The sequence below is a fragment of the Urocampus carinirostris genome, chromosome 8 (assembly GCF_059441175.1).
Source record: "Urocampus carinirostris isolate Australia breed hairy pipefish chromosome 8, RoL_Ucar_1.0, whole genome shotgun sequence".
NCBI classification, from domain to species: Eukaryota; Metazoa; Chordata; class Actinopteri; order Syngnathiformes; family Syngnathidae; genus Urocampus; species Urocampus carinirostris.
The window spans coordinates 12,628,351-12,655,030 of NC_142356.1; the positions used below are offsets into that span (position 1 = coordinate 12,628,351).

At 40.9% G+C, this 26,680-nt stretch overlaps 1 protein-coding gene across 5 annotated transcripts in view; it reads right to left on the minus strand.

The window, feature by feature from the left end:
- The window catches only part of LOC148360733 (uncharacterized), a 125,574-nt gene that overhangs the window by 63,108 nt on the left and 35,786 nt on the right, over window positions 1-26,680 (minus strand). For all 5 annotated transcript variants that reach the window (XM_088341633.1, XM_088341636.1, XM_088341634.1 and 2 more), the window contains 4 exons: window positions 26,016-26,229; window positions 16,490-16,675; window positions 11,818-12,033; window positions 9,353-9,499 (listed from right to left, as the gene is read on the minus strand). In XM_088341633.1, coding sequence (XP_088197759.1) covers window positions 9,353-9,499; window positions 11,818-12,033; window positions 16,490-16,675; window positions 26,016-26,229 — 763 coding nt within the window. The remainder of the gene's footprint in view (window positions 1-9,352; window positions 9,500-11,817; window positions 12,034-16,489; window positions 16,676-26,015; window positions 26,230-26,680) is intronic.

Below are 26,680 nucleotides of genomic sequence, written 5' to 3' on the forward strand. Positions count from 1 at the left end.
TAACAGATTGTCTTAATTGCGTGTGTGCTTCTTAAGGGCGGGTTTTGGGGACTGCCGGTTGCTGGATTGTTGCATTGTTCGGTTCTGTTTTGCTCTGTTCTGTTTTGTTTGACTCAAGGAAGACCTGTCATGCCCGTTTGTCTGAGTTAGTAACTTTAAGCCTGTTTTGTGAGCATTACCTAGTCTGAATTTCTGATTTCCTGTAAGTCTGTTTTTGTTTTTGTTTTTGTCCCTGCGTGTTGGACAACTTTTATTTTCTAAATAAAAGTAACCGGTCGTTACGCAATTGAGTTCGCCTTTCCTGCCTCCCGGTCCGGTCCCTGACAACCTGGGCGGAGACGTTGTGCAAGTTGTACGCCCGGGCAGGCGTTATCTCCGACACTGGTAATAGCGACAACATAATCAGTGACATATTTTCATAATCTAACACAACCTAGTAAACTAAAACCTCCAGAAAGACAGAATTCCCCTTAAGTGAAGAAGAGAACATGTCTCTTCAACCAACTTCAATATAAAACGTCTTATTCCAGCATAAATCTCTTCTGAACCATCCCCCTACCCCTCAATCTACCATTCGTCTTTTTTTTGGGAGTGGTCAACATATAACGTGAACTTTATTGTTTTAGACAAGAACAGGACTCTATTATTAAACTAAAGTAACTCGAGCTTTATAAAAACCAAAAATGAAAACCGCCCTAACCACAGGTCTGTCAAACGCTCGAACCAGACGCCATTGCGGGCCTTGTGAACTTATGTCTGAATGTTCGGAATCAAAAGCTGAGCAAATTCATGAATAGTAGCTTCACTCAGACCACACAGAGAGCCTGCCCATCAAACCCTTTTTCTCAGTTCAAACTACTACCAGAGCGGAAGGATACTGCCCACAAATGTCCATGCTTTAATAAAACCTTCGTTCATTTTTCCAGCTGCTTGTCCTCATGTGGGTCGAGAGTAGAGCTAAGATCTTGAGCCTGGGCCAGAACCCGGTCATTAAGTCGGGCCGGTCAAGCTTCTCTCTCGCTATTTTTTATCCCTTCGTGGAGGATCTTCACAGCATGCGCTTACTTTTACTCAAGTAGTTATTTACATAAAGAAAATGCTTACCAAACTATCATTTAAAATTGCTAAATCTCAAGAAATTTTCCTCCTTAGTGTTGGGGTAATAGACGCGCGGCTTCCTCTTTCCACCTCCCTTACGTCAGACGTCATTTCTGCTTCCTGCCAATAGCTTAAAAGCTTGACAATTTTTGTTTCTGCCTTTGGGTGTAATCTTTCACTATTTGCAGCTTGTAATCTCATACCTGTCGCGCTCCAGGGCTCCATGCCCTTACAAACTGTCGTATTTTCGCTTACAAAATACAAAAAAAACGTACACCATATTTTTTTTTTCAAACGTGATTATTTATGTAGTTTAACATGTTATATTGTACATGTGTTTCGTTATATGATTCTGTACATATTCTTAATAATAAAGTAATAAATACAATAAAATCAAATAAAAAAATCAGGAACAATTGTTATCAGCGTAACTAAAATATCCATTAATAACACTTTAAATTTAAATTTGTAAATAAAGATATTTTTTGGAGGGAAAAATGAGTTGGCATTTCTATTTTGTAAACCAAACCACAATATCAACTATTGAAGCTTGTATTGAGTAGCTTTATTGTTTTAATAAGCTTATTATATAGAATTCGAACGCTATTGTCGGAAGCGCAGCAGAATGCGCGTTCACGCGAGGGGGGGATTTTGCAGGGGAGTCGAAATTAGGCACTACATCGGAAGACGCATGCGCACAGTAGCATAACACCGCTGGCTTCTATTGCAACGAAAAAAACTATACTGAGATAGAGGCTACCGCGGCGAACACGACTTGATTGATTTGCCGTTTCGTGATAGTTACCAATAATTGACAAATTAGCATTTTTCGTACAGATTTTCCTGTACGTCGTACACGTCTTAAAATACATAATAAACATACAGGTTGACAGGTATGCAATCTGCAGAATTTGATTTTCTTTTCATCCAGTTTCTCTTTCGTTAGCAGCACGTTGCCGAGATACGCGATTCGGCGCCGAACCGTTCATTTAGGCGCTGCGCTTGATTTGAGGAACTCAGCCCCAAGTAAACCCCGAAGTAAAGCCTCATGTTTACTTTGGCGGCAAATGAAAGCTTCGGGTTGTTTTCAGGCTTGTTTATCGAATCAAGTTAATCCGTTGGATTTGGTCGGGTTCGGGTTTATATACCCGCGACTCAGGACAGGTCGGGCTGAATTTTTTAAGGTGCGATCTTACCTCTTACCTGAATCCACCCAACACAAAACTCAACACTGCCTTACGCTGCCAGAGAGAGCATTTGGTTTGCATTTATTCAAAAAGAATCATAACTTTGGATCGACCCGTTTTGGAATCTCCAACTTCACATTTCTATCAGCTCTGAGTCTTTTTGAGATATATACCGTAAATTCCGGACTATAGAGCGCACCTGATTGTAAGCCGCACCCACCACTTTTTAGGTGATTTGCCACTTTTGTACTTACACAAGCCACACCCATGTACAAGCCACGTGCGCCCGCATCAAAATTTGTGACACAATCACAAGGTTAACCCTGACCAGGCTGTAAATTCCACGATTGTAACTATATTCGTTATCAATTATCCATTATCCATTATTGGTCAATTCATAATTCACTACAAAGCCACGGGCCGAGACACTTGTTCTCAGCCAATAGGCCGAGTCAAGGTCCTAGCCACAGAGCCATGCAGCGATCAGTGCGAAAGCACCGTTCCCGGAGGTACTGCAATACCGGGCCGAATGCATGGAGCGGACAGAGCAGGCTCTTAATCCATGTCCGAATGGCAATAATGCTAGTCACATGATTGTAAGTATACAAATTCAGAACCACAGTTAACTACATAGTTAGTACACAATCCTAGAGCCACAGTTGGCATCATAAATGGAAAATGATACCCATAATTAACGTATGATGCAGACTTGTAAAGTCCGGGTCCCGTTGAAAGTAATCCAAGGAAACAAAATTTATATTTCCAAAGTTAAGGGTGGGAAAAATATATATCCACTATTGTCCGCTGCGACAACAGACAGATCTACCGGTAACTCAGCTTTACCCCACTTCCCATCAGCCCGCGTTTGCTCCGCCCCTTCTTTTTGATTCGTCCGTAGAACACATAACAGAATAAATCTCTAAAATAAATACATTACAAAAATATACAGTTGCAAATACATATTATACATGGGTACACATATTTACGAAGAAAGACGGTACACCGAGAGAGTTTTCAAAGCTTTAATAATAATAATATAACTTTCATCCCAAACCGTGCCTTTGAAAGGTACCAACACGCAAGTAGGATCACGCTCGCAATGTATCAAACGTGCCTGTTAAAAAAAGGCATCCCGTAATTGTGAAATTCACAGTAGATCTTCCTCAACTTTCTCCTCATAACTATCGCCCTTGTCTTCCTCATTATCGGAACGTACCTTAATTTTACAGAAAATGTATGCTTGAACTTAGAGGTTGCAGTCTTTCTTGGCGCACATATTCTACTGGTCTTAATCTTACCTTTTATACTCCAGCGCCGCGATAACTTCACCACAAACGCATAACACACTTCTAAAATATGAAATCTAAATTAAATATTACTGCCAATGCGGTTCGGCTATAAACTGTGCCTCAGTGCGTGTATCCCGTCAGCAGTTGAATAATTACAGAGAGCCTGCAAAAGGGATAATAATTACAGCTGTGTAAACTTCCACTTATATGAAACATTCAGAGTTGCGGCTCAGTTTTAATGATGATCTGGTATGAAGTGACATAAAAAAAACTCATGAAAAGTGCGTCATCGCCACAGTTCTCTCGAGGGAAACCCGATAGAACACTGAAACTGCCATCTACATCAAACATCCTCATGATGACCCCAAAACCAGTTAGGATCTTGCAATTGGTTACCCAATTACTATAATTATTACTACTATTATGTGTGCTTGTATTTTTTCTTCATGTTGTAAAAGAAGTCGCATTGGTTTTGAGCCCCATTCCACGTGTTTAAACTACTTTATAGAATCCTGAATTCTCTGTGTGTGTCTGTGTGTTTGTATGTGACTTATAGGCTCCAAAGCGGCAGAACCATTTGTCGTGAAAATTTACTCAGTTGTACTTTAGGCCTTCTGAAGTGTCTTTAGGTAGGTTTCGTGTCAAAGCAACCCCGATGAATACCCAAACATCTGCTTTTGTGGGGTCTGCCCCAATGTTCCTTTTAATTTTCCACGGGTCTAAACGTTTACACAAAGTCAGTGAGCAACGCTTGAAACAACAGTGAGCAACAGCAATCCAAAGTGTGGCAACTAAATCATTATCAAACATGTCCAAAACTTGACATCAAGTTACATTTTGCTGAGTTTCCGGCAATGCAAAATTATTTTTCTTTTTTGAATGAATTGACTCATGTACTATTGCAAAGGGAACACTGGTCTGCCCTCATGGTGTCTCTTATTAATAGTTTGTAGTCAGCAATAGTCTGTGTTCTGTGCAGCCCCCTTGAGACTACTTGTGATTAGGGGATAAACAAGTAACCATGACTTGTCTTAACCTTAGCCAAATTGGGTAATGCAGCCCCAGACCACCAACCAAGCACCAAAATCCAATCTTTGATCGGAACCAACACCTTGATTTTACAATTGTTTCAACAAACCACACCCTCTTGTGTCAGATCCAGGTATTTGTCTCATTCCTTCGCTTGTCTGTTCCTTCGTTCAGTTCTTGTTAATTCATTTGTTAGCTTTGTTGTCTTGCTAGCTTTCATTCTAAAAACAGTTGTGTTGGAAAATGGACCAACCCAATATTTGGGTCAAATTAAGCCATTTTTACTGTGTCATTTCAATAACAGCACAATTGTTTGGGTTGTTCCTAAAGGGACAAAGTGTATCGTCTTACCACAAGGTGTCACTGTATTGTGTCGTGCAACCAAAAGGAGTGCTCAAAAGCACAAGGAAGAATAGAGACTACAGGGACTCAAAGTGATCGAAACGCAGAATTGTATCTCTTATTTTTGCCCAGCTTTTTACAATATTTTTGGCCTTGGTGGGTATCCGTAGCAGCAAGATGACAGACGATGACGTCAGCTCCCTCTAGGTGAGGCTCATGTTATAAAAACAAATGTTAATTTGCCAGTAATTAAAGAAATGCATGTTTATACGATACTTGATGTATTTTCAATTATTATTCAAATCGATCGATTTTTGGAATGAATTTAGGTTTTTTTAACCACTTAGTGGCGCAAAATACACACTTTCCCTTGAAAATCACTTTCAGCCAACTGTTCCAGTAAACGTGCAATATCATCATATCGGTTCATTTAGTGAAAGATGCCATCTAGAGGTCAAAAGTAAGAGTTGCTTGGTCCCAACAACAGCACAATTTTGTTGTCAAATGTTCACAAAATTATTTAATTCGTAATGTCAGAGCTGCCAAATATTGAAAATCATATTTCAGAATGTGTAGTAAGAATTTTCAGTTTTTAAAAATATTTTTACTATAGTAGCAACAAAAAGAAGGTTGTTCTTAGACCAAAACAACTCTCACACCAAACCTGCTTTACTGAAAGTGCCCAGCAGATGGCACTAATTCACCAGAAATAACCAAGGAACTATCAACATTGCAAATAGAAAAATGAGCATCCCTTAATTTTTTTTGGACGATTTTCCCAGTTTTCAAAGAAAATGCATATTTCGTAATTTGCTAGAAGCAGGTTCGAAGTATTTGTTAGCAGTGGAACGTGTTTCTTAAACCTTCTGCGTTTTGGGTAATACGGGAACGATGTATAAAATCCACATTTTTTTTAACGTTAAATGAAAAGGATGTCGTTTTAAAATGCGAAAGTGGGCTTAAGCGAGTCAATCTCTGACATAACATAAGCAAAAACAAGTCAATTCACAATTTATTTATTTACACTGAATAAAGATTTTGAATTTTTCCTTTCACCGTATTGTCCGATTTCCAACACTAAAACCTGAACAAAAACGACAAATTAAGCTGTTCCGATAAGGATTTAGAGATGCTACTTTCAAATTTTAGCTCGCGTCAGCCAATAAAATGTTGGTCAGACTACGTCAAATTCAGCCCGCAAAAGATGGATGTTTATTTATCGAGCCGACAAAACAGAATGTAGTTCTTACTAAGGACCGACCAATATGGGTTTTTCAGGGATACAAATACCGGTTATTATAACTAAGAGGAGGCCGATAACCGATACAGACGCTGCCCTACTTGTATGTTTATGGTTTATATAAGTACCGTATTTTCCGCACTATAAGGCGCACCGGGTTATAGGGCGCACCCCCAAAAAATAGTTTTTGGTCCTATATTTTCCATACATACGGCGCACCGGATTATAAGGCGCTACAATGGGAACGTGGACAAAACAGTCAGATGGTTCAGTCCAACTTATTACCCCCTTAACATTCCCAAAGCTTGCAAAGAGGCAAATACGTGTCTCAGACATGTACGGAAACAGTGTCTGTGCGATGTCACCAATCACTCAAATGCATCGTTCCAAATATCATTCGGAAGGTTAAAGTCTTGGGATTCAAGAAATACCAACCATTTCTTAGTTTCCATTTTATTTTTTGCTGGCAACTGTGTGGACAGCAAAGTAAGAATTTGATTGTGCAGGGAAACGGGGTTCTTTACTGTGCATATGACAATCAACACTTTGAATTGAATTTAGTTTAAAAATAGACTCATCACAGAAACATCAAGATCGTTCTAAAACAAGATAGCGGGAAAATATAAAGCCGCATAGCTCACCTAAGTTCTCTTGCAGCCATCACGTTCAATAATGATACGTAACCTTACAACCTTGAGTGTCGTAAATCCAGGAGAGTCAAATATTTACAAATACAGAATAGTAAAAAATGTTTTCTCTATGCCGTAGTGCAACCCAACGTGTGATTCACATTCATCTTTTTTGGCCAATTGCAGGCTTTGTTTCGCCCCTTTAGCCTATGCGAGCATGAAAATGATAAAAAGGATCCGCCCCCTTTACCTCCGAATAACTTTAGCCAATAGTGACTGATTCAAATAATGATTGACACATGGGTTAGGAAATGAAACGCCGGGATATAAATCCCAGCATACACCGCGGACGACTTCGCCTTCGGGGGAAAATCGAGTCGGCGGCTGCTTGCCTTAGTTGCAAGACTTTGCGACTTAATATTGATCCATACATAAGGCGCACTGTATTATAAGGCGCATGGTCAGCTTTTGAAAAAAATAAAGGCTTCTAGGTGCGCCTTATAGTGCGGAAAATACGGTATGTTTAAGGCTGGTATAAGTAACCTGTATTGTTTTGTACTAAAATATAAACATTTCATAAAATAATATGCTCTACAAAGATTAAAAAAAAAGTTGAATTTCAACCTACTTTTGGAAGATGCGCTTCAATAGGTTCTCCTCCGTGGTAAAAAGTGTCCGAAAAAAACCGATCCAACCATTTTCTCAACCGCATCAAGCTTTCTTATTCCACTTTCATTTCAAAGGAAACGGCTCGCCTCTTCTTTACACTTTACACCAACTATTGTGAATGGATGCACGAGTTATGAAAAAATAAAAATGTCAACGTTCTTAGCGCGCTGGAGATACAGTATAGAATGTTTACACTGATTTTTTTTCTACCGGATGGATGATGGGTGACCTCTCATAGACCACGTGGCGGAAAGAAGCACTACAGTAATGCCCTGTACTCGGAAAAAGGTGCACACAATACAAAATCTAACTTACAGCAATGTCCGGATATTTTTCGACATCCCGAAAAAAGTGCTTGTATCTACCGTTTTGCATAAGTCGAATGGCCGTAAGTAGGGGAGCGTCTGTATTTAGAACCAAAATTTATTTGGTGTAAAAGCTTAAAAATTGACGTAAGGAATTTGTAATAATGTACAAAGTGCCACGGTTGCCATGGCGCCCAATTGGCCCCACTCATGTGGCGCTAGCTGTGGCATGTTGACAGATTGGCTTTCCGTCTATTTAAGCTCAGTGCTCCCACTCTTCCTTTGTCAGTCAGTCAAAGAACCTCTTCCCCGCAAGACGTGGGTTTCGACTCGACCCTTTTTCTTGTTGGTATTTCCTGTCCGGTATTGGTCCCGTTTATTTTGTCCTGTTTAATATTTTCGTTTCCAGTTTCGTTCCCGTCTAGTTTGTCCTGTTTATTTTCTATATCCTGTTTTGATATCGATCCTGTCTGTCCCGTCCTGTCCGGTCTCGACCCCATCTGTCTGGTATCTGCTCGGGCAATTGGGATCGATCTTGTTGGCCTCTGGCTTCCTGTCTTTCCACGCCAGACTGCAGCCTAACGTGCATGACTCCCCATTTCCCGTAAAATAAAAGGCTTGTGTGAGAAACGTCATGCATTTGGGTCCTAATCCTTTTCCGGTTCTTGACACAAAGCAAAAAAATAATATCTATTAATTAAATATTTAAATATTTGTTAATTAAAATAAAAAGTTAATGGCACTTTGAAACATTTTACAGTAAATACATTAGAATTTCAACACAACTAGCATGACTAATCTTTCATTTAAACTAAAAACTAACAGGCTTATACCTTTAAGACTTTTTGTGATTAAGGGCTATACTAAAAAACATGGCTTGACTTGACTGACCAGCAACTCTTATAAAGGTTCACAAAAACTTAAATAACTCCATGATTTATTTTACAGTATATAGATAAAACTGTCAATAAAACCAACATGACTTAAATTCACTTAAAAAAAGTGTATCGAAATTCCAACAGAGCTCGTGAGCCAGAGTATGACTTAAATTCACTTAAAAAAAGTGTATCGAAATTCCAACAGAGCTCGTGAGCCAGAGTGACAAACTAATGTTATGGTAATAGCTCATCACTCAGCCTTTCATTTTTGCATACTTTATATGCTCTCTTTCAATCACAAACACACACGATTGAAGAACTAATGTTATGATAAGAGCTAATTTGCCAGTGTCCACCTGAACATGCCTCTCTAAAACAAGGTAACTACGCTTTTTCTTTTTAACTACGCTATCTCTGTCTTTCTATTACAGACACAGGCATGTCGGGGCGAGGTATTGTTCCTGCTTCAGTGGCTCCACCCCTAATCTCTTGCCCAATCAGAAGGCGCATCAGAGGAGAGAGATAAGCATGGGAAAGAACAAGATTCTGCTTTATCTGAACCTGAACAACCAAGTTTGAAATATATTAATTCGTTCCGTCGAACAAACACGAATGCCAATACCGATAACTGTCAAATTCTTAAATATAGGGGCTGATAGATAATCGGTCAACCTTTTAGTTCTTACCTGTTCCATTCAGTCTTGCCGAGGCGTTTCTTTGCAAGGGAACATGGGATGCTTGCTGATAGACGGTTGAAGATTTCTTGGATGTTTGGTTAGCTGTTGCTGTCTTGGTGGCGTTGTTGGGGTTGTTGACTGTAGGGATCCTAAGACCTATAGGAAGGCCACAGAATACAGCCACAATTTTAGATTTTGTCATAAAAGCTTTCCAGGTCCCCTAATCAGCGAAAAGTCCCCGGTTTGAGACCGTGTGGAAACATATGTTGGCCTGGAGAGGAGTGGGCGACACCAGGCTGTACTTGCCCAATACACATCGCAGGAAATGGTGCCCCTACCACCCTAGCTGTTAAGGGATCCTACCAACAAACCATTCAAAAAACCCTAGTGGTTAAGGGTGTTATGAACCAGAACCGGATAAGAACCCAATCGCGTGATGTTCTCACACAAGACTTTTATTTTAGGGGAACTGGGGAGTCATGCACGTTAGGCAGCGGTCTGGCGTGAAAAGACAGGAAGCCAGAGACCGACGAGATCGTTTCCAATTGCCTGAGTAGATATCGGACAGATGGGGTCGATACCGGACAGGACGGGACAGACAGGATTGATAATGAGACAGGATATCGAAATAAACAGGACAAACTAGACGGGAACGAAAACTGGAGAGAATAATAAACAGGACAAAAATAGACGGGAACGAAACAGGAAACCGATATTTTAACAGGACGAAATGAACGGGAACAATAGCGGACAGGAAATACCAACAAGAAAACAGGACCGAGTCAGAATCCACGTCTTGCGGGGCAGAGGTTCGTTGACGGACTGACAAAAGGAAAAATGAGAGCACTGAGCTTAAAAAGACGGAAAGCCAATCTGTCAATTAGCCGCAGCTTGCGCCACACGGGCGGGGCCACTTGGGCGCCATGGCAACCGTGACCAAGGGATCCAACCAACCAATCATCCAAAAATGTAAATTATAATATTAAATATTATAATATAAACTAAAAAAGAAAAAAGAAAACATAAAAGTGATCATATATGGCAAATTCTAAACAAAACTTGTAAAAAGCTTTGGTGGATTTTGTTTAAAACAAAGTTTCAGTTTGTAGCTTTTGAAAAGAAAATAAACTTATCACAAAGTAAAACAAAAATAGCTTTGGAATGAGTAGTAATTTTCGATAAAAATCTAAGAGGCCCTTGTATTCATAAATGTTTCAGTATGTGGTCTTAATGCATAATGAAATATGATTTTAAAGGTATGGCAGCTCTGGTATTTATTAATATGGAAAATAAAATAAAGCAAATAACCATAGTTATAAACATAAATCATTGGCTTAATGTCACGGTTGCCATGGCGCCCAATTGGCCCCGCCCGTGTGGCACCAGCTGCGGCTCGTTGACAGATTAGCTTTCCTTCTACTTAAGCTCAGTGTTCACAATCACCTTTTGTCAGTCCGTCAATTAACCTCTTTCCCGCAAGACGTGGGTTTTGACTCGGTCCTGTTTCCTGTTGGTATTTCCTGTCTGGTATTGTTCACGTTCATTTTGTCCTGTTTAATATCGGTTTCCAGTTTTGTTCCCGTCTAGTTTGTCCTGTTTAATTTCGATATCCTGTTTTGATATCAATCCTGTCTGTCCCGTCCTGTCTGGTATCGATCTCGTCGGTCTCTGGCTTCCTGTCATTCCACGCCAGACTGCTGCCTAACATGCATGACTCCCCATTTCCCGTAAAATAAAAGGCTTGTGTGAGAAACGTATTTGGGTCCTGTTCCAGTTCTTGAAACTTAATTGCATTTACTTCAATTTGTTAAAAATAAATGAATGAACCATGTATTTGGAACATGCGTAAACAAAACAAAACCAAAATACAAATCAAAAAATATACAAATTGATAACGTAACATGTAGGAACAGGAGTGGGAAAAAGCATATGCTCACTAAATCCTACCCCTTTGACTTCCTTAATAATTGTGTCTTACAGCTAGATCTGTGTATTTCCTTCCTATAAAATACATAGTCTCTTCATTATCATCATCATCACCATCACTACTTCCATCACTTATTTTACCATCATCATCATCATACATTTTCAGCATATTATATAGTTAGAGTATCTATTATGATAACAATAGTTCTCTTGGGTGCCAATGGTGAAACTGACTGTTGTGTGGTGTGTGTTGTCCGTCATACAATAATCTTCGGACCTAAGGGGGTCTGCACCCAGGCAGCAGGACCACCATTTTTGAGTGTCCTGAACCGTGCATTAAAAAGACAAGGTATGGGAGCTTGAGCCAGAAGCCTCCGGCATCAAGCTCCCACTTGTCTGCCCTAACTATGATATGTGCATAATATGTCTGTTTTGCAATATTTTTAAGATGTATAAAAATAAGTTAACATTTTTCAAACCGGTCAACATTTTGTATCGTTCACGCGGATGATTTATTTGGGAATGTGTTTTCACAAAAACGAGCCTACCTGTAGCAGTCGGTCGAGACGACGGTGACAGAGCTTTGCTTCTGATTGCGGGAGACTTTGGAACAGCAGGAACACGATTGCTGTTGAAACTGGAAACGGGGTCGCAAGAACCAGTAGGACCCGAGAATTTTTTCAAACTCTGACTGCCTACAGGAACATTACACCTGCCGGGCCTTTCCTCCGACTTTGGCCTGGTACATGAAGATTTGGTAGAAGCTGAAAAATACAAAAATAATTGAAATGAAGCTTTTTGTCAAGTTTGTACATTTGGAACTCAAGGAGACATCTTTAGATAAATGTTAATGAGTATTTCACACCAATTCTTACAACAAACAAAGTCATTTAAAATAAATAAATAAATAGGAATAGGAGATTTGTAGTAAAGCACCAAATACAGTGGAAATAACCGGAAAACGATTTGGGTCGTTTTTAACACTCTAAATACATTTGGGTCAAAAATTGGATGAAACGCACTACCTAGATCAGGGGTCTTGAACCCGGTGCCTGCGGGCACCTGGGTGCCCCTTGAGGACAGCTGTGGTGCCCGCCACCTGTTCCTGCTTGCTCACTGGGAATTTCTAGTAAAATGATTTTTGTTTGTTGTTGACTGAGTAAAATTAACGCTACTTCCTACTTATCTTATGTGTTCTCTTTCCTTCTTCCCTTCCTTATTATCTCTCTCTCTTGCTATCTTTTTCTTTCTTGATTTCATCTGTCTTTTTGTCTTTCTTGTTTTTGTCTTCCTCTTTTTTTATCCGACTCTCTTACTCTCATTCTTACTGTCTCTCTGTCTTTTCTTTGTTCCTCTCTCTCTCCCTTTCTTTTTTTCTTTTCTCTCTCTCACTTTCTTTCACTCTCTCTCCCTCTTCCTCTTCCTTTCTTTCTCTCTTGCTTTCTTTTTCTTTCTGTCTTTTCTCGCTCTCTTCTATTTCTAAGAATTAACCTGGTATTAACATAGTCAAAACATAGTATGCCAGTAGCAGGGCACACAGAGACAGACAATTCTCTCGCACATTCACACCTAAGGACAATTTGGACCGGCCAATTAATGGGAGGAAACCGGAGTGCCCGGAGGAAACCCACGCAAGCATGGGGAGAACATGCAATCTCATGACCTCACAACTGTGCCACACACTAGTATTTAATGTTTGTCTGAAACAGACTATGCTTTCAGCCGCAATAGTTGAGGGTTAAAAATTTCAGATGCAGCATACTTACAAATTGCTTTATAGTTTACCATCTCCTTCAATTTTCTGTACCACCGGTAAAGGGAAAATGTAAATAAAAATATTTGTTAAAAAAAAAAAAAAAATCAAAGAGCAAGAATGAGATCTTATTTTTTGAAAGCATTCATTCCTATACTAAAATTTTCACACAACCTTTCTCTATGACTTAACACAACTCGGATCTTGGAAGGCAGAACAGACTGCCTTAAAAAAGAAAAGAAAAAATCTCAGATGCCTAATATTCTTTTCCATAATGATATTTCTTCAACACAAACAAAAACTAAACAAAAAAAATCGAAATTCTGCACAATGTTAAAAAAAAACATTCCACTTTTTGCCAAAGTGAAACGTATAATTACTTTGCAATTAATCTAATGACAGACAAGACGTTGCAAATATCAGCCATTTTGCAGTGAATAGACCGATTGATGACTTTTCAGATCAAGCTTTCCCAGAACTGTGAATTTTCAAAGGCCTCATTCATGGCAGAGTTCTCTCCATCCCTTTATATGAATAATAGACATTCTACTCTCTCTTGAATTGGACAAAACAAATGAAATGCTCAGAATTTGAGAAAAGTAACACCATTTTTGTTCGGCATTACCATAAACTGTGTACTTTTGTCCCTTTTTTGATCGTTGCTCTATTGTAATTCTTACTCTCAGCTTAATTTTACACAACATTTACGATGGCAGGATGGGAGGAGCTGCACCCTAAAATACACAAAGGTAGGTGAGACTTTGGAACAGCAGGAACACAAGTGCTGTTGAAACTGGAACACTTTGATTGGCATTCAGAAGATTTGAATACAGTGGAACCTGGGTTTTCGAACGCCTCTCAGGACATCGAAGGAACATGATCTGCCAACACTTAACATGGTTATTATCAAAATTCTCAAGAAAGCAATTTCTTTAATCAATAACTTGATCGCGTACATAGTGTCCGTACCACAAATGACGCCTTTTCTAATAGAAGTAGAAAAAAAACATGGGCTTTAGTTGTTTGTCTTGACGGCTACGTATCTTCCTTGGCGTACCAGTATGCTTGACTATAACAACCTTCCCATACTGTGTCACGGTTGCCCATTGCCCTCGCTTGGCTCCGCCAGTTTGGCCCCAGCTGCAGCTCGTTGCCTGACTGGCTTCCTTCCTTTTTAAGCTTAGTGCTCTCACTCACCCCTTGTCAGTCCGCCAACGAACCTCTGAACCCACAAGACGTGTGTTTTGACTCTGTCCGGTATCCTGCTTGTGAATCCTGTCCGGTATCGATCCTGTCTATCTTGTCCTGTTTGATATCTGACTCCAGTCTCAAGTGTCTGGTATCGATCCCGTCTGTCTCGTACTGTCTGAAATCTTGATACAGTATCTGGTGTTGATCCCGTCTGTCTCGTCCTATCTGATATCTGACCCTAGTCTCCAGTATCCGTTGGGCGGCAGTAGCTCAGGAGGTAGAGCGATCGTTTTAGGATTAAGGGATCCTAGTTTGAATCCCGGCTTGTCCGTGTTACATGTCGAAGTGTCCTTGGGTAAGACATTGAACCGCCAATTACCCCCAATAAACAGGTTAGCGCCTTACATGGCTGCACAGATCACGGCCGCTATTGGGAAATGTGGAGCACAATGTAAAGCGCTTTGGGAAGTCATTGACTTGAAAAGCGCTATATAAATGCAGATCATTTCATTTCATTTCAGTATCCGGTATCGATCCAGTCTGTATCGTCCTGTCTGTCCGGTATCTGCTCGTGTATCTGGTATCGATCCTGGCTGTCCTGTCCTGTATCTACCCCGTCTGTCCGGTATCTGCTCGTGTATCTGGTATCGATCCTCGCTGTCCTGTCCTGTCCGGTAACCACCCCATCTGTCCAGTATCTGCTTTTGTATCTGGTATAGATCCTGGCTGTCCCGTCCTGTCCTGTATCTACCCCGTCTGTCCGATATCCGCTCGTGTATCTGGTATTGATCTCGTCGGTCTCTGGCTTCCTGTTTTTCCACACGGGACTTCTGTCTTACTTCTTCCGCCCAGCAGTCGCCTAATCCCTGGCGTTTGTGTTCACGCGCATGACTGCCCCATTCCAGTAAAATAAAGCTTGTGTGAAAACGTTAGGCATCTAGGTCCTCCTCTGGGTTCTGGTTCTGACATGCTGTTTGTACCAAATCTTCGATACAGCTGACAATGAACAGCCCACATCTTTGGCAACCATACGAGTAGAGTTACCTTCTTCTAGAAGCTCGACGATCCTGTGTTCTGTCTCAAGAGACATCTCTCTTGTTAGAGCCATGATTCTTGCCAATCTACTTAGTCCCGCAGACTTCCAAGGTGTGAAAACTGCAGTGTTTTTAATTGCTGACTAACGAACAGACTTAATCTAAGCCTGGTGCTAAATTAAGGAAAGTAAATTGATTAAGTGTGTCCTTATTTTCTACTCAAAATGCACTGATTCCATATAATTTTCCTCAGAATGGAGTGATTCCATATATAATTCCCTGCACTTGCTCTATAAAAGTAACATTTACTGACCATTGCAATATATTCCTTAATATCTTTTAGTATTTGTCATGATTACTCAATTCACTCACCCGTGCCCGCTTGTTTGGCGCCAGCTGCTGCTGACTACCTGATTGGTCCCCGTTCTATTTAAGCTCAGTCCTTTCACTTGCCTGTTGCCAGTCCGTCAGCGAACCTCTGTTTTCACAGGCCAAGCATTTTTGACTCTGACTCCCGTCGGTCCCGTTTTTTCAACCGTTTTCCACCCGACTGTTCCTGATTTCCCCGTTTGTCTCCTGCTACGACCCGTTTTTAGACACCGACCACGTTCTGATCTGCGGTCCCGGCTAACAACCTGTTTTTCTGTCTACTACGCTACAATCTCCCGCTCCGGAAGATCCACTTCCACATTCGGGACACGTTCCGATTCCGTGAGTGGCTTGCTTCCCGCGTCCAGCGAGCACAGGATCACAGGCGCTGCCTTTCCTCTATTTTTCAATAAACTCGAGAGTAAACGTTACGCGATTGGGTCGACCATTTGTGCTGGTTCTGACAGTATTTTTGAATGCAAATGTGTTGCATTTTGGAATGACATGACGATTGTTTCATGTTTGTGATCTGAGTTTTTTCTACAGAATAAAATGCCTTGCCAAAGACTGGTGATTCCATACTCGAGGTTGGAGATTTCAAGTATCTCACATTAGTCAGGTTTACTGAAAAGTTAACAAACTCATGATCTTAAGTGTTGGCAGATCATGTTCCTTCGATGTCCTGAGAGTGATCAACAGTTTTCCACATGTGCCTGTGTTCTCAATATCCTGACCAGATGTGCCCCTTGAACTCACCAGAGGAACGCCGAGTGTTGACGTCAGCGCTTTCACGGGAGCACAAAGACACACCCGCAACTACACAAACTCATGCGTGCACATGCAGGAAATCGTTTGTAAGCATCTGTAGCTCACCTTTACCCGCCGGCCCGTTATTCTCATTGCATCCGTGGGATGGAAAATTCAGATTTGAAGATGATTCTTTAACAGGAAGCTTGGATGCAGCGTTAAACGCTGCTCTCCCATTCACCACAGACGTAGATTTGCCGGAGGATGCCGGTGAAGCCTGCAGGCCAGGTGCGGTGTGAGGTTTGAGGATACCTGCAAACGCAGTTTATCAGAAATCCTCCAACACTTTGATTGGCATTCCGAAGATTTGAATACGGTGGAACCTGGGTTTTCGAACGCCTCTCAGTTCGAACAAATCGGTGTTCGACCAAAAATTTCGAGAAATTCTTGCTTCGCTGTTCGGTCAAAAATTCGGAGTTCGAACGCCGGTAATGCCTGAGTGCCTACGCTAGGGTGCGATGCTGAGCGGCGTACCGGTGTAGATCATGTAGATCGCCCCCACCCCTCGTGACCAACTGTTATCACGTGCGCACTAGCCTCTTTTTGCTTTCGCTTTTAATATCAGTGAACGGAGTGTTTTAGCCCCCAACTCTGCCTCCGAAGAAGGTCGGTGCAAGCAGGACAGGTGAAAAAAAAAAAAGTTGTTCGTACAACTATTGCCTTTAAGAAAGACATAATATCTAAATATGAAAGAGGTGTGCGAGTTTCCGATCTCTAGGGAATACAGCATGCCCCTTCTGCTGACCACCACAAAGGTAAGAAATCCTATTCATAATTCTTCGTTCGTGTTAGCGTAATCTTTCGTACGGAAGATTACGATAACGTGAACGTACGATTAGCCTGGGTTAGCTCTATGATTACGTTGAACATTCAGGTAAACATCCAGGGTGTTGGAACTGAGCCCAAAATTCAGGGTGTTGGAACGGAGCCCCCTTTCCAATGAAGCGCTAGCCACTTGTGGTGCTAAATGACTTGTAAACGACCTGATTTTTTTATTTTTACACGTTCATGTTAGCCTAATCTTTCGTACGGAAGATTACGATAACGCGAACGTACGTTTAGCCTGGGTTAGCTTCATGTTTACGTTAAACATTCATGGTAAACATTCAGGGTGTTGGAACGGATTAAAACGATTTACATTGTTTTTAATGGGAAAATCAATTTCGGTGATTGAACAAATCGATTATCGAACAGGGTTCTGGAACGGATTATGGTCGAGAACCGAGGTTCCTCTGTACAATAAAACCCCGTACACATGAATGTTCTAAATCAGGGATTGTCAAACTCAGCTTGGCTCTGGTATGTGGGCCAGATCAGTAAAATAATGTCCATCCATTATCTGCACCGTTTATCCTCAGTAGGGTCGCGGTTGTGCTGGAGCCCATCGCAGCTGTCTTCGGGCAGTGGGCAGGGGACACCCTGAACCGGTTGCCAGCCAGTCCCAGGCCACACAGGGACAGACAATACGCTCGCTCATTCACACCTAGGGACAATTTTGGACCGGCCAATTAACCTAATATGCATGTTTTTGGAATGTGGGAGGAAACCCACGCAATCACGGGGAGAACATGCAAACTCCAAACATAAGGTTTGATCTTATGACCTCAGAACTGTGCCGCATACGCGCTAACCACTGCGCCGCCGTGCTGCTTGTAAAAGAATTTACTTACCATAATTTTTCAATATTATGCTTTTTCCTTCAGCCTACTTTAGTAGCCTACCTGACATATTATAATAATGCATGACAAGGGATTTTTTTCTAACACGTTTATACACAAACGATAGGATTTTTTTGTATTTTTGTTTGGCATTAATGTGTTAACTGGTTTATTTTAACAGTTGTGTGAATGCAGTTTTACACCTGAACCAAATCACCGCGCTATGCAAACTCGAGTAGGAGCTGTGAAAAAATATAATTTTTGCCTTAATTGTCGTACTGATTTGAAATTAATAAAAACAATTTCAAGGCAATAAATTTATTGTGGGCCGGACTAAATGTCATGATTGCTGATTCGGGGCACCTGCGAATGCCTCATTGGCGCCAACAGCCCTGGTTGCTGATTGGTTCCCTGACTCTTTTTAAACCCCCGGCTTCCAAAAGGAAGCTGTCAGACTGTCCTGCAAACCTACGCTTTCAGCTAGGCAAGCTCTGTATCTTCCGACATTCTCCTGCCCTGTTTTCTGCCTGATACCTGTTGCCGACCGTTTTCTGGATCCGCTTCTGCCCTGTTCTTCCGTTCCGGCCATCGAACTGTTTTGCCCTGTTTCCTGCCTGATACTTGTTCCCGACTTTTTTTCTGGACTCGTTACCGCCCTTGCTCCCCCGTCCCGGCTATCGACCAGCTTTCCCGCCCACGACTATCTTCGCTCGACACGGAAGTGCCACTTCCGCGTTCCTGCCATCAACTACCCGTGTCTGACGATCATCGGATCGTGGAAGCAAGCACTGCTCTCTTTTCTCAATAAAACTGAGTAAAAACAAACGCTATTGGGTCCTGTCTCCGTTTCTGACTTGTGACACTAAATCACCCAACGGGCCCGTGGGGTGTATGTTTGATGTCCTTGTTCTAAATATTACTCAAAGAAACCAAAGAACAAACTTTCTATACAGGCTCCAGCATTTGTAGTGAGTTTGTTGAAAACTAAGAAAGGGAACACTCGGTATGTTTAAAACATTATTGTGTTCTTATTGTGATTATTGTCCCAGGCCACAGGAATATTGTTAAACTTTAAACCAAAAAAACTTGGGACCACTTAAATACAGTAATGTATCGCCGACTCACAAAGTCTTTATGAAGCGCATGAGATTCTAAACTGAATGAAGGGAAAGGCATCGTGGGAAATACTTTGACCGTCCTGAAAGATGGCTGCACATATTCAACAACGTTTGTCTCTTACAATGCTTAGTTGGAGCTAAGAAATAGTGAAACAAAATTTGATACCGATTTTTAATAACTTATACTTGTATCGGTAAAGAGTGTGATAGATAAGACCCATTCCCTTTTCCTACGACATCTATGTCTCTAGTGGTTAGGATTCGGCACTCCAATCCGGTTTTAAACCCTGTTGCCAGCATTGTCATACAACTGTGATAAATATCAACTGATGACTACCTGCACAAATATGCCTTTCAATTTTTTTGCCCCAAACATTAGGCGCACTGGACTATAGGGCGCACATTCAAATTTCAGGCCAATTTGGGAATTTTGGGTGCGCCTGTTAGTCCGGAAAATACGGTAATATACAATATACTTTATATATTTAATGTTTAGCCAGATCATACACATTATATAATACGTTATATTATATGACACCATATATTATGTCATGGAAAACGAAGATTTAACTAACCATAGAGACTGCAATAATGATAAAAATAATAAAAAATAATAAAAATAAATTTGAGATGTAGTTATGTTAATGGACTGCATTTATAGAGTTTTTGAAGTACCTGAAGACTTAAAAATAAGAAAAAAATGATGTACACAATATATAATTACAATTTAAAAAATACTTGAGAAAAGTTTAGTCAAAAAGGTCATGGAAAATGATCAAGGGAAAAAACGACGAATTGCTTAATATCTTTCATTAGTTTAAAAAAATATCTACAGTAAATTCCGGACTATAAGCCGCTACTTTTTTCACAAAATTTCAACCCTGCGGCTTATTCAGTGATGCGGCCAATTTATGTCATTTTTCTAACGGCCGCCAGCGGCGCTCGAGTACAAAAGGTAAGATTTAGACCGGTGGATTATATGCGCCGAAGAAGACTGCATCTTCTTAGCTTGTGCATGAATTAAATTAGCGAAAACATACACTCATCATGCAAAATGCAAAAAGAAAGGCACATGACGCAGCACATAAGGAAGATGAGGACGGTTTACCGTGATTTTTACAAGTACGGTATGTTTTTTTAACAGACCCGTTTACTGTGTTGCGAGCGTGTTGCTAACGTGTTGCCACCATTAACTGCCCTATCACAGGCACCGTTTGGGATGAAAGTTATATTATTATTATTAAAGCTTTGAAAACTCTTTCGGTGTACCGTCTTTCTTTGTAAATATGTGTAACCATGTATAATATGTATTTGCAACTGTATATTTTTGTAATGTATTTATTTGTATTTATTTTAGACTCTTATTCTGTTATGTTTTGCACGGGCGAATGAAAAAGAAGGGACGGAACAAACGCGGACTGACGGGAAGTGGGGTAAAGGTGAGACCTGTTTGTGGACGCGGCGGACAATAGTGGATATATATATTTTTCCCACCCTTACCTTTGGAATTATACACTTTTTTCCTTGGATTACTTTCAACGGGACCCGGACTCTGCAGGTCTGCATCAAACCTTAAGTACCGGTATCATTTTCCGTTCATTTTGCCGGCTGTGATTTTAGGACTCTACTTTAATGAAGGACATTTAGTTTCAATCACGGGACTTAAAGCCCGGTTTGGGTTAATTTTGTGTTTGTGTTACATTTTTTAATGTGGCCGCGTGCGGCTTATATACAGGTGCATCTTGTGTAAGTACAAAATGGGTTTTCCTCTTAAAATGTGGTGGGTGCGGCTTATATGCGCTCTATAGTCCGGAATTTACGGTATATGATATACTGACTATATATATCAGCAGATATGAAATAAGAAAGTTTTCAATAAAAATGGAAAAAGTTCAGTTCTTATTACTTTGACACATTCTGAGTGTTGGCACACACACACACACAAGAGAACCTATTGCTTGGGTCCCTTTTGGGGTATAAGAGGCCGCAGTTCCTTCCTTTGGCCCAGCAAGACCAAGACAGTCATGCCCATTGTCTATCACAATGTGAGCTTTATGATAAATACGTTTCATTTTACAAATGCACGACAGAAGCCATTTCCACAGCCTCCGGCATATCATCATGGCAGACAAGGGCCAAGTTACACACTCAAGAGTCAAATTACATGTTATGGAACTCCAAGCAGGGGACATGCTGGTGCCGAAGCTCGGGGGCCGTCTCAGTTCATCACTTAAAACTCTGTTCGGCAATAAAGAGAGTAGCATTCACTCTAGACTGAAAAAACACTGATCAGCAAATTTGTCAGCGCAAACTGTTTGATAATAAGTCGTATATGTCCATTGTTGGCATTGTCACTTTAAAGAAATAAGTAGTTATAGTTACTCACTACTTCATGCAAACAAGTACCTCAGTTGTATATTTCCAAAGGTAAGGGTGGGAAAAATATATATCCACTATTGTCCGCCGCCTCCACAAACACGTCTCACGTTTACTCCACTTCCCGTCAGCCCCCGTGGTTTTCGTCCCTTCTTTTCGATTCGCCCGTACAAAACATATCAGAATAAGTCTCTAAAATAAATACATTACAAAAATATACAGTTGCAAATACATATTATACATGGTTACACATATTTACAAAGAAAGACGGTACACCGAGAGTTTTCAAAGCTTTAATAATAATATTATAACTTTCATCCCAAACCGTGCCTGTGAAGGGTAGCAAAACGCTACTAGAAACACGCTCGCAACACAGTAAACAGGTCTGTTAAAAAAATATGCCGTACTTGTAGAAATCACGGTACAACGTCCTCATCTTCCTCCTTATAACGATGTCTTCAAAGTCGTCTTCCCCAGTATTTGCAAGAGACTTTACCATATAGACGTCGCCCCACGCTCCCTTATTCGAAAACACGCTACCAACGCGCTCGCAAAGTAAAGTTTACGTGCAGTAGCTCTGTTCCCTCCTTTATCGGACTGCTCGATTGCCTTTAGCTTGAAAGCTGCGTCGGGTGCCTTTCTTTTTGCAATTTGCATGTCTTCCTCGGCGCATATATTCCACCGGTCTAAATCTTACCTTTTGCACTCGAGCGCCGCTGGCGGCTGTTAGAAAAATTACATAAATTGGCTGCATCACTGAATAAGCCGCAGGGTTGAACGTTCGGGAAAAAAGTAGCGGCCTATAGTCCGGACTTTACAGTAGTTCCCAGGGAAAGTAACTATTTCCGTTACTTTGAAAAGAAGTTGCTTGGTAAAGAATTTGAAATTTCCTGAGCAGTTTTAGAGTGAGTTAAATAGGAAGAACAGATAGATAGTTGTGTTATAGACCCTTGTAATATTGATTACACTTTGCCAGGAAAAGATTGATCCTACACTTGAAATGCAACAAAAAGAAACATTAAACAATATGATAAAGAAAAACAGCAGGTAACAATATAAAGTGAGTTTAATAAATCACATCTAACTCGAATGGTCAGTTGTAGAGATGGGAACTCCGACTCTTTTTACAGAACCGGCTTTTTCGGCTTGGCCGACTAAAAAGAGCTCCAGGTTGTTTTGTTGTTTAATTCATATATTTACATGTATTATGTTTTACTATGGGCAGCACGGCGGCGCAGTGGTTACCGCGTGTGCGGCACAGTTCTGAGGTCGTGGGAACCTCCTGCGTGGGTTCAAATCCAGCTACCGGCCTTATTGTGCGGAGTTTGTATGTTCTCCCCGTGCTTGCGTGGGTTTCCTCCGGGCACTCCGGTTTCCTCCCACATTCCAAAAACATGCATTTCAGGTGAATTGGCCGGTCCAAAATTGTCCCTAGGTGTGAATGAGCGAGTGAGTTGTCTGTCCCCGTGTGCCCTGCGATTGGCTGGCAACCAGTTCAGGGTGTCCCCTGCCCACTGCTCGATGATTGCTGGGATGGGCTCTAGCACCGCCACGACCCTACTGAGGATAAGCGGTGTAGCTAATGAGATGAGATGAATTGTTTTAATGTCAAATAATTTGAAATTTTCTGAGCAGTACTTTAGTCAGTTTAATAGAAAAGAAGTAACTGGCAGTTGTGTTATAGAACCTTGTACTAATTTGATTGCACCTCACCACTTGAAGTGCAAACAAAAATAAACGGGAAAAAATATTGCAAAATAATAATCAGCAGTTTAATAAATTAAATGGAAAAAATGGGAAAAAACAACAGTAAAAATATGATAACAAAATGAAAAAAGAGAAATAAAAGAATAAAAAAAACATTTTTATATAAACACGTTAACACTGAAAAACACAGGAAATAAAATTCAAATATTTTTAAATCTACCAAAAAAAAAATATATACAAAACTATGTCAACCTTTTTTATGCTCAGCATATTTAAAGTCAACAACACAGAATCCCCCCCAAAATGCATATTGACCAATCATATGTGAAAAAAGGCGTTTCGGAGGAAAAGAGCTGTTGATTAGTGGGAAGCCGGCACCCTTCCTTCACTTCCAACAGCCGGCTCAAAGAGATGTTCCATTCGCGAACAACAAGAGTCTGTTGCGAATCAGCCCTCATTGGCCTTTTCTTTCAGCGCTTAGTAAATACTATATTCGTAATCGCTGTCTAACTACATGGTAGTCGCAATTTTGAATGGTGACATGATCTGAAAAGACGTGACGTAAACAACTCGAGGAGAGCGGATAACCACCCTGAAAAACATACCTGTCAAATTGTACGTTTTTGCTGTACAAAGTACATTGGTTATGCATTTTAAGACGTATACGACGTACAAGAAAATCTGTACGGAAAAACGCATATTGGTCAATTATAGGTACCATCCGGTAAACACCGACTATCACAAAACGGCAAATCAATCAAGTCAAACGAGTTCGCCGCGGTAGCCTCTATCTCGGTATCGTTTTTTTTCGTTGCAAACGAAGCGAGCGGTTTGATGCTACTGTGCGCATGCGTCTGCCGCCTGGCGATTTCCCATCATGCATCATTCCAAAAAAAAAAAAAAAAAAATGGTGTAAGATTATTTTGTATTTTGTACGGGAAAATATGACAGTTTGTACGGGGATGGAGCCGTGGAGGTTGACACTTTCCGGACCAATTTTCAACATGTTACCTAGTGTTTACAATGTTTGTGTACTAATGCTAAATCTAATTTATCCTGGTCATCCTGGAAGGGGGATTACCACTTGTGAGGTCCCTTCTCAAGGTTTCTCTTTTTCCTCACGCTGAGGTTTTGAGTTGTTCCTTGCCCGCATGTTGGTTTAAAATCAGGTAATTGTGTCATTGTAATCCTCTGCAGTCCTTAGAGACATTTTTTGATTAAGGGCTATATAAATAAATGTGTCTTGAAAGGTATAGAAAATGGTGTCAGGTTTGCAAATGAACCCACTACTTTTGACCATCAGTAACTGTGACAGTGTTAGATTAGCCTGTTACTGAAAAATAATAACACTGTTTTGAATACCTTTACTTATAACTTTGCTATTACCGACACTGTAAAAGTCTAAGATGTGCCAACTAAGAACAGTGTAGATCACAGGTGTCAATCAGGCGGCCCACGGGCCAGATCAGGCCCGCTAAGGGATTGAATCCGGCCCGCGAGACAACACTCAGAGAAGCGCAAGAGAACAACAAGCTGCAGGTTGAAATATGTCAACTTGATGTTGCCAAAGCCAGGTGCCTCGAACAAAGACATTGTCCTTGTATTTCTTTCTCTCTCTCTCTCTCTCTTCCACCCATTTTCTCCCACTCTCTCTTTCTTTCACTCTCTGTCTCTTTCACTCTCTGTGTCTCTCTTTTTCTCTTCCTTTGTTGCTCTTTGTTTCTTTCTCACTCTCTGTGTCTTTTTAACCTCTTTTGCTCTAACCTCCTTTTTTCCTTTCCTCTCTTTTCTCTTCCTACCCTTCGCGCTCTCTTTTCTCTTTTCTCTCCTTCTGTCTTTCTATTTCTCTTTGGATTTTTTTCTTCCTCTCCCTTTCTTTTCCCCCTCTCTCACAACGTTTTATCTCTTTTGTTTCTCATGCTCTCTCTGTCTCTCTCTTTTTCTTTCTTTGTCCTGCCCTCTCTCCTTTTCCCTCCCTCTTTCTCTTATTTCTTTATCTCTCTTTTTCTTTATATTTAATCTACTAGTCCGGCCCTTGACAGAATGTTTGTTCTATCGTGTGGCCCCTCGAGTTAAAATGAGTTTGACACCCATGGTGTAGATGCTGATGGAAACAACTACACTACACTTATGTAACGCCACGCATTAACTCGAGGATATCGAATATCCACCAAAATATCGAAAACAAATGCAAACTTGATTCCGTCTGCCTTCCGCCGATAGTCGGCATCTTGCTGTTGAAAAAGTGAATCCTTCTCCCATGCTGCCTGTTCCGAGTAACAAAACAATGTGTATGGTTGTGTGGCTCAATCAGGGTCGGGTAGGGTTACTTTAACTTGATTACTTTCAATTACTTTTGGATGACTCCAATACCAAATATGCTAATAAAAGACAAAAGAAACTCAATATGAATGAAATGACTAAATTTTGTGCAGTCATCATTTTATTCATATTGAGTTTCTTTTGTCTTTTATTAGCATATTTGGTATTGGAGTCATCCAAAAGTAATTGAAAGTAATCCAGTTAAAGTAACCCTTACCCAACCCTGGGCTCAATGGAATGTTGGAGGATATTTAAACTGTCAACTCCACGGTGTCAGACTGCTCATTTCCTGAACCTGCAGAGAGGAACTTGATTTTTTTGTTCCATGACACACACGCAGAAAGCATGCGTACAAGAAACACACGGAGGGAGAAAAGACTTGTAGGAATCAGGTTTCAAAATTGGACTCACCGGAGCTCTGACTTTGAACGTTTCTCACTCTCACTGGAGATCCATCGCAGGGACTATGACCAACTTCTCTCAACGTATGTCCATTACTGTGGCTTTGCCGGGGCTTGGGGACCTCTGTTGCTGGAGGTCCAGTCCCAAAAGGTAGAATGAATCCTTTGTCCACTCTAACGCTCTTCCCCGGCTGCTTGAAAGTGGGTCCAAATTTGGAGACTTTCTGCAAGAAGAATTTACGCTTAGTAAGAGAGTTCCAGCCTAGGGGCCCGACTTCAGAACTATGCACTGAGACCATAGTCTTAGCCATTCCCTGTTCACATTCAGAAATGAGCACAGAGAGGAGAGCGAAGAGAGGCAGTGAAGGAGCAGAGGGGAGGAGTGTTTAAAGACTCAGCGTGGGTTCGTGAAAGTGTGAGGACAAAAAACAAAAAGGGGGAAAGAAAAAAACACAAGGGACGCAACAAGGCTACAAAAAAAGTCATTGTCTTCAACATCCGAACTAAAGGATTTTCTTCTAACTTATCACCCCAACCCCCTCAAAATTCGATAAACACCAGCACACATGGAGTGAGTTTGTGGATTTAGGGCTGGCCGGTGTGCGTTATTATACAAACCACATTGCCAGGACGAGCTTACTGAGTTCCTTAAATGAACAGAGGGAGAACATTTCT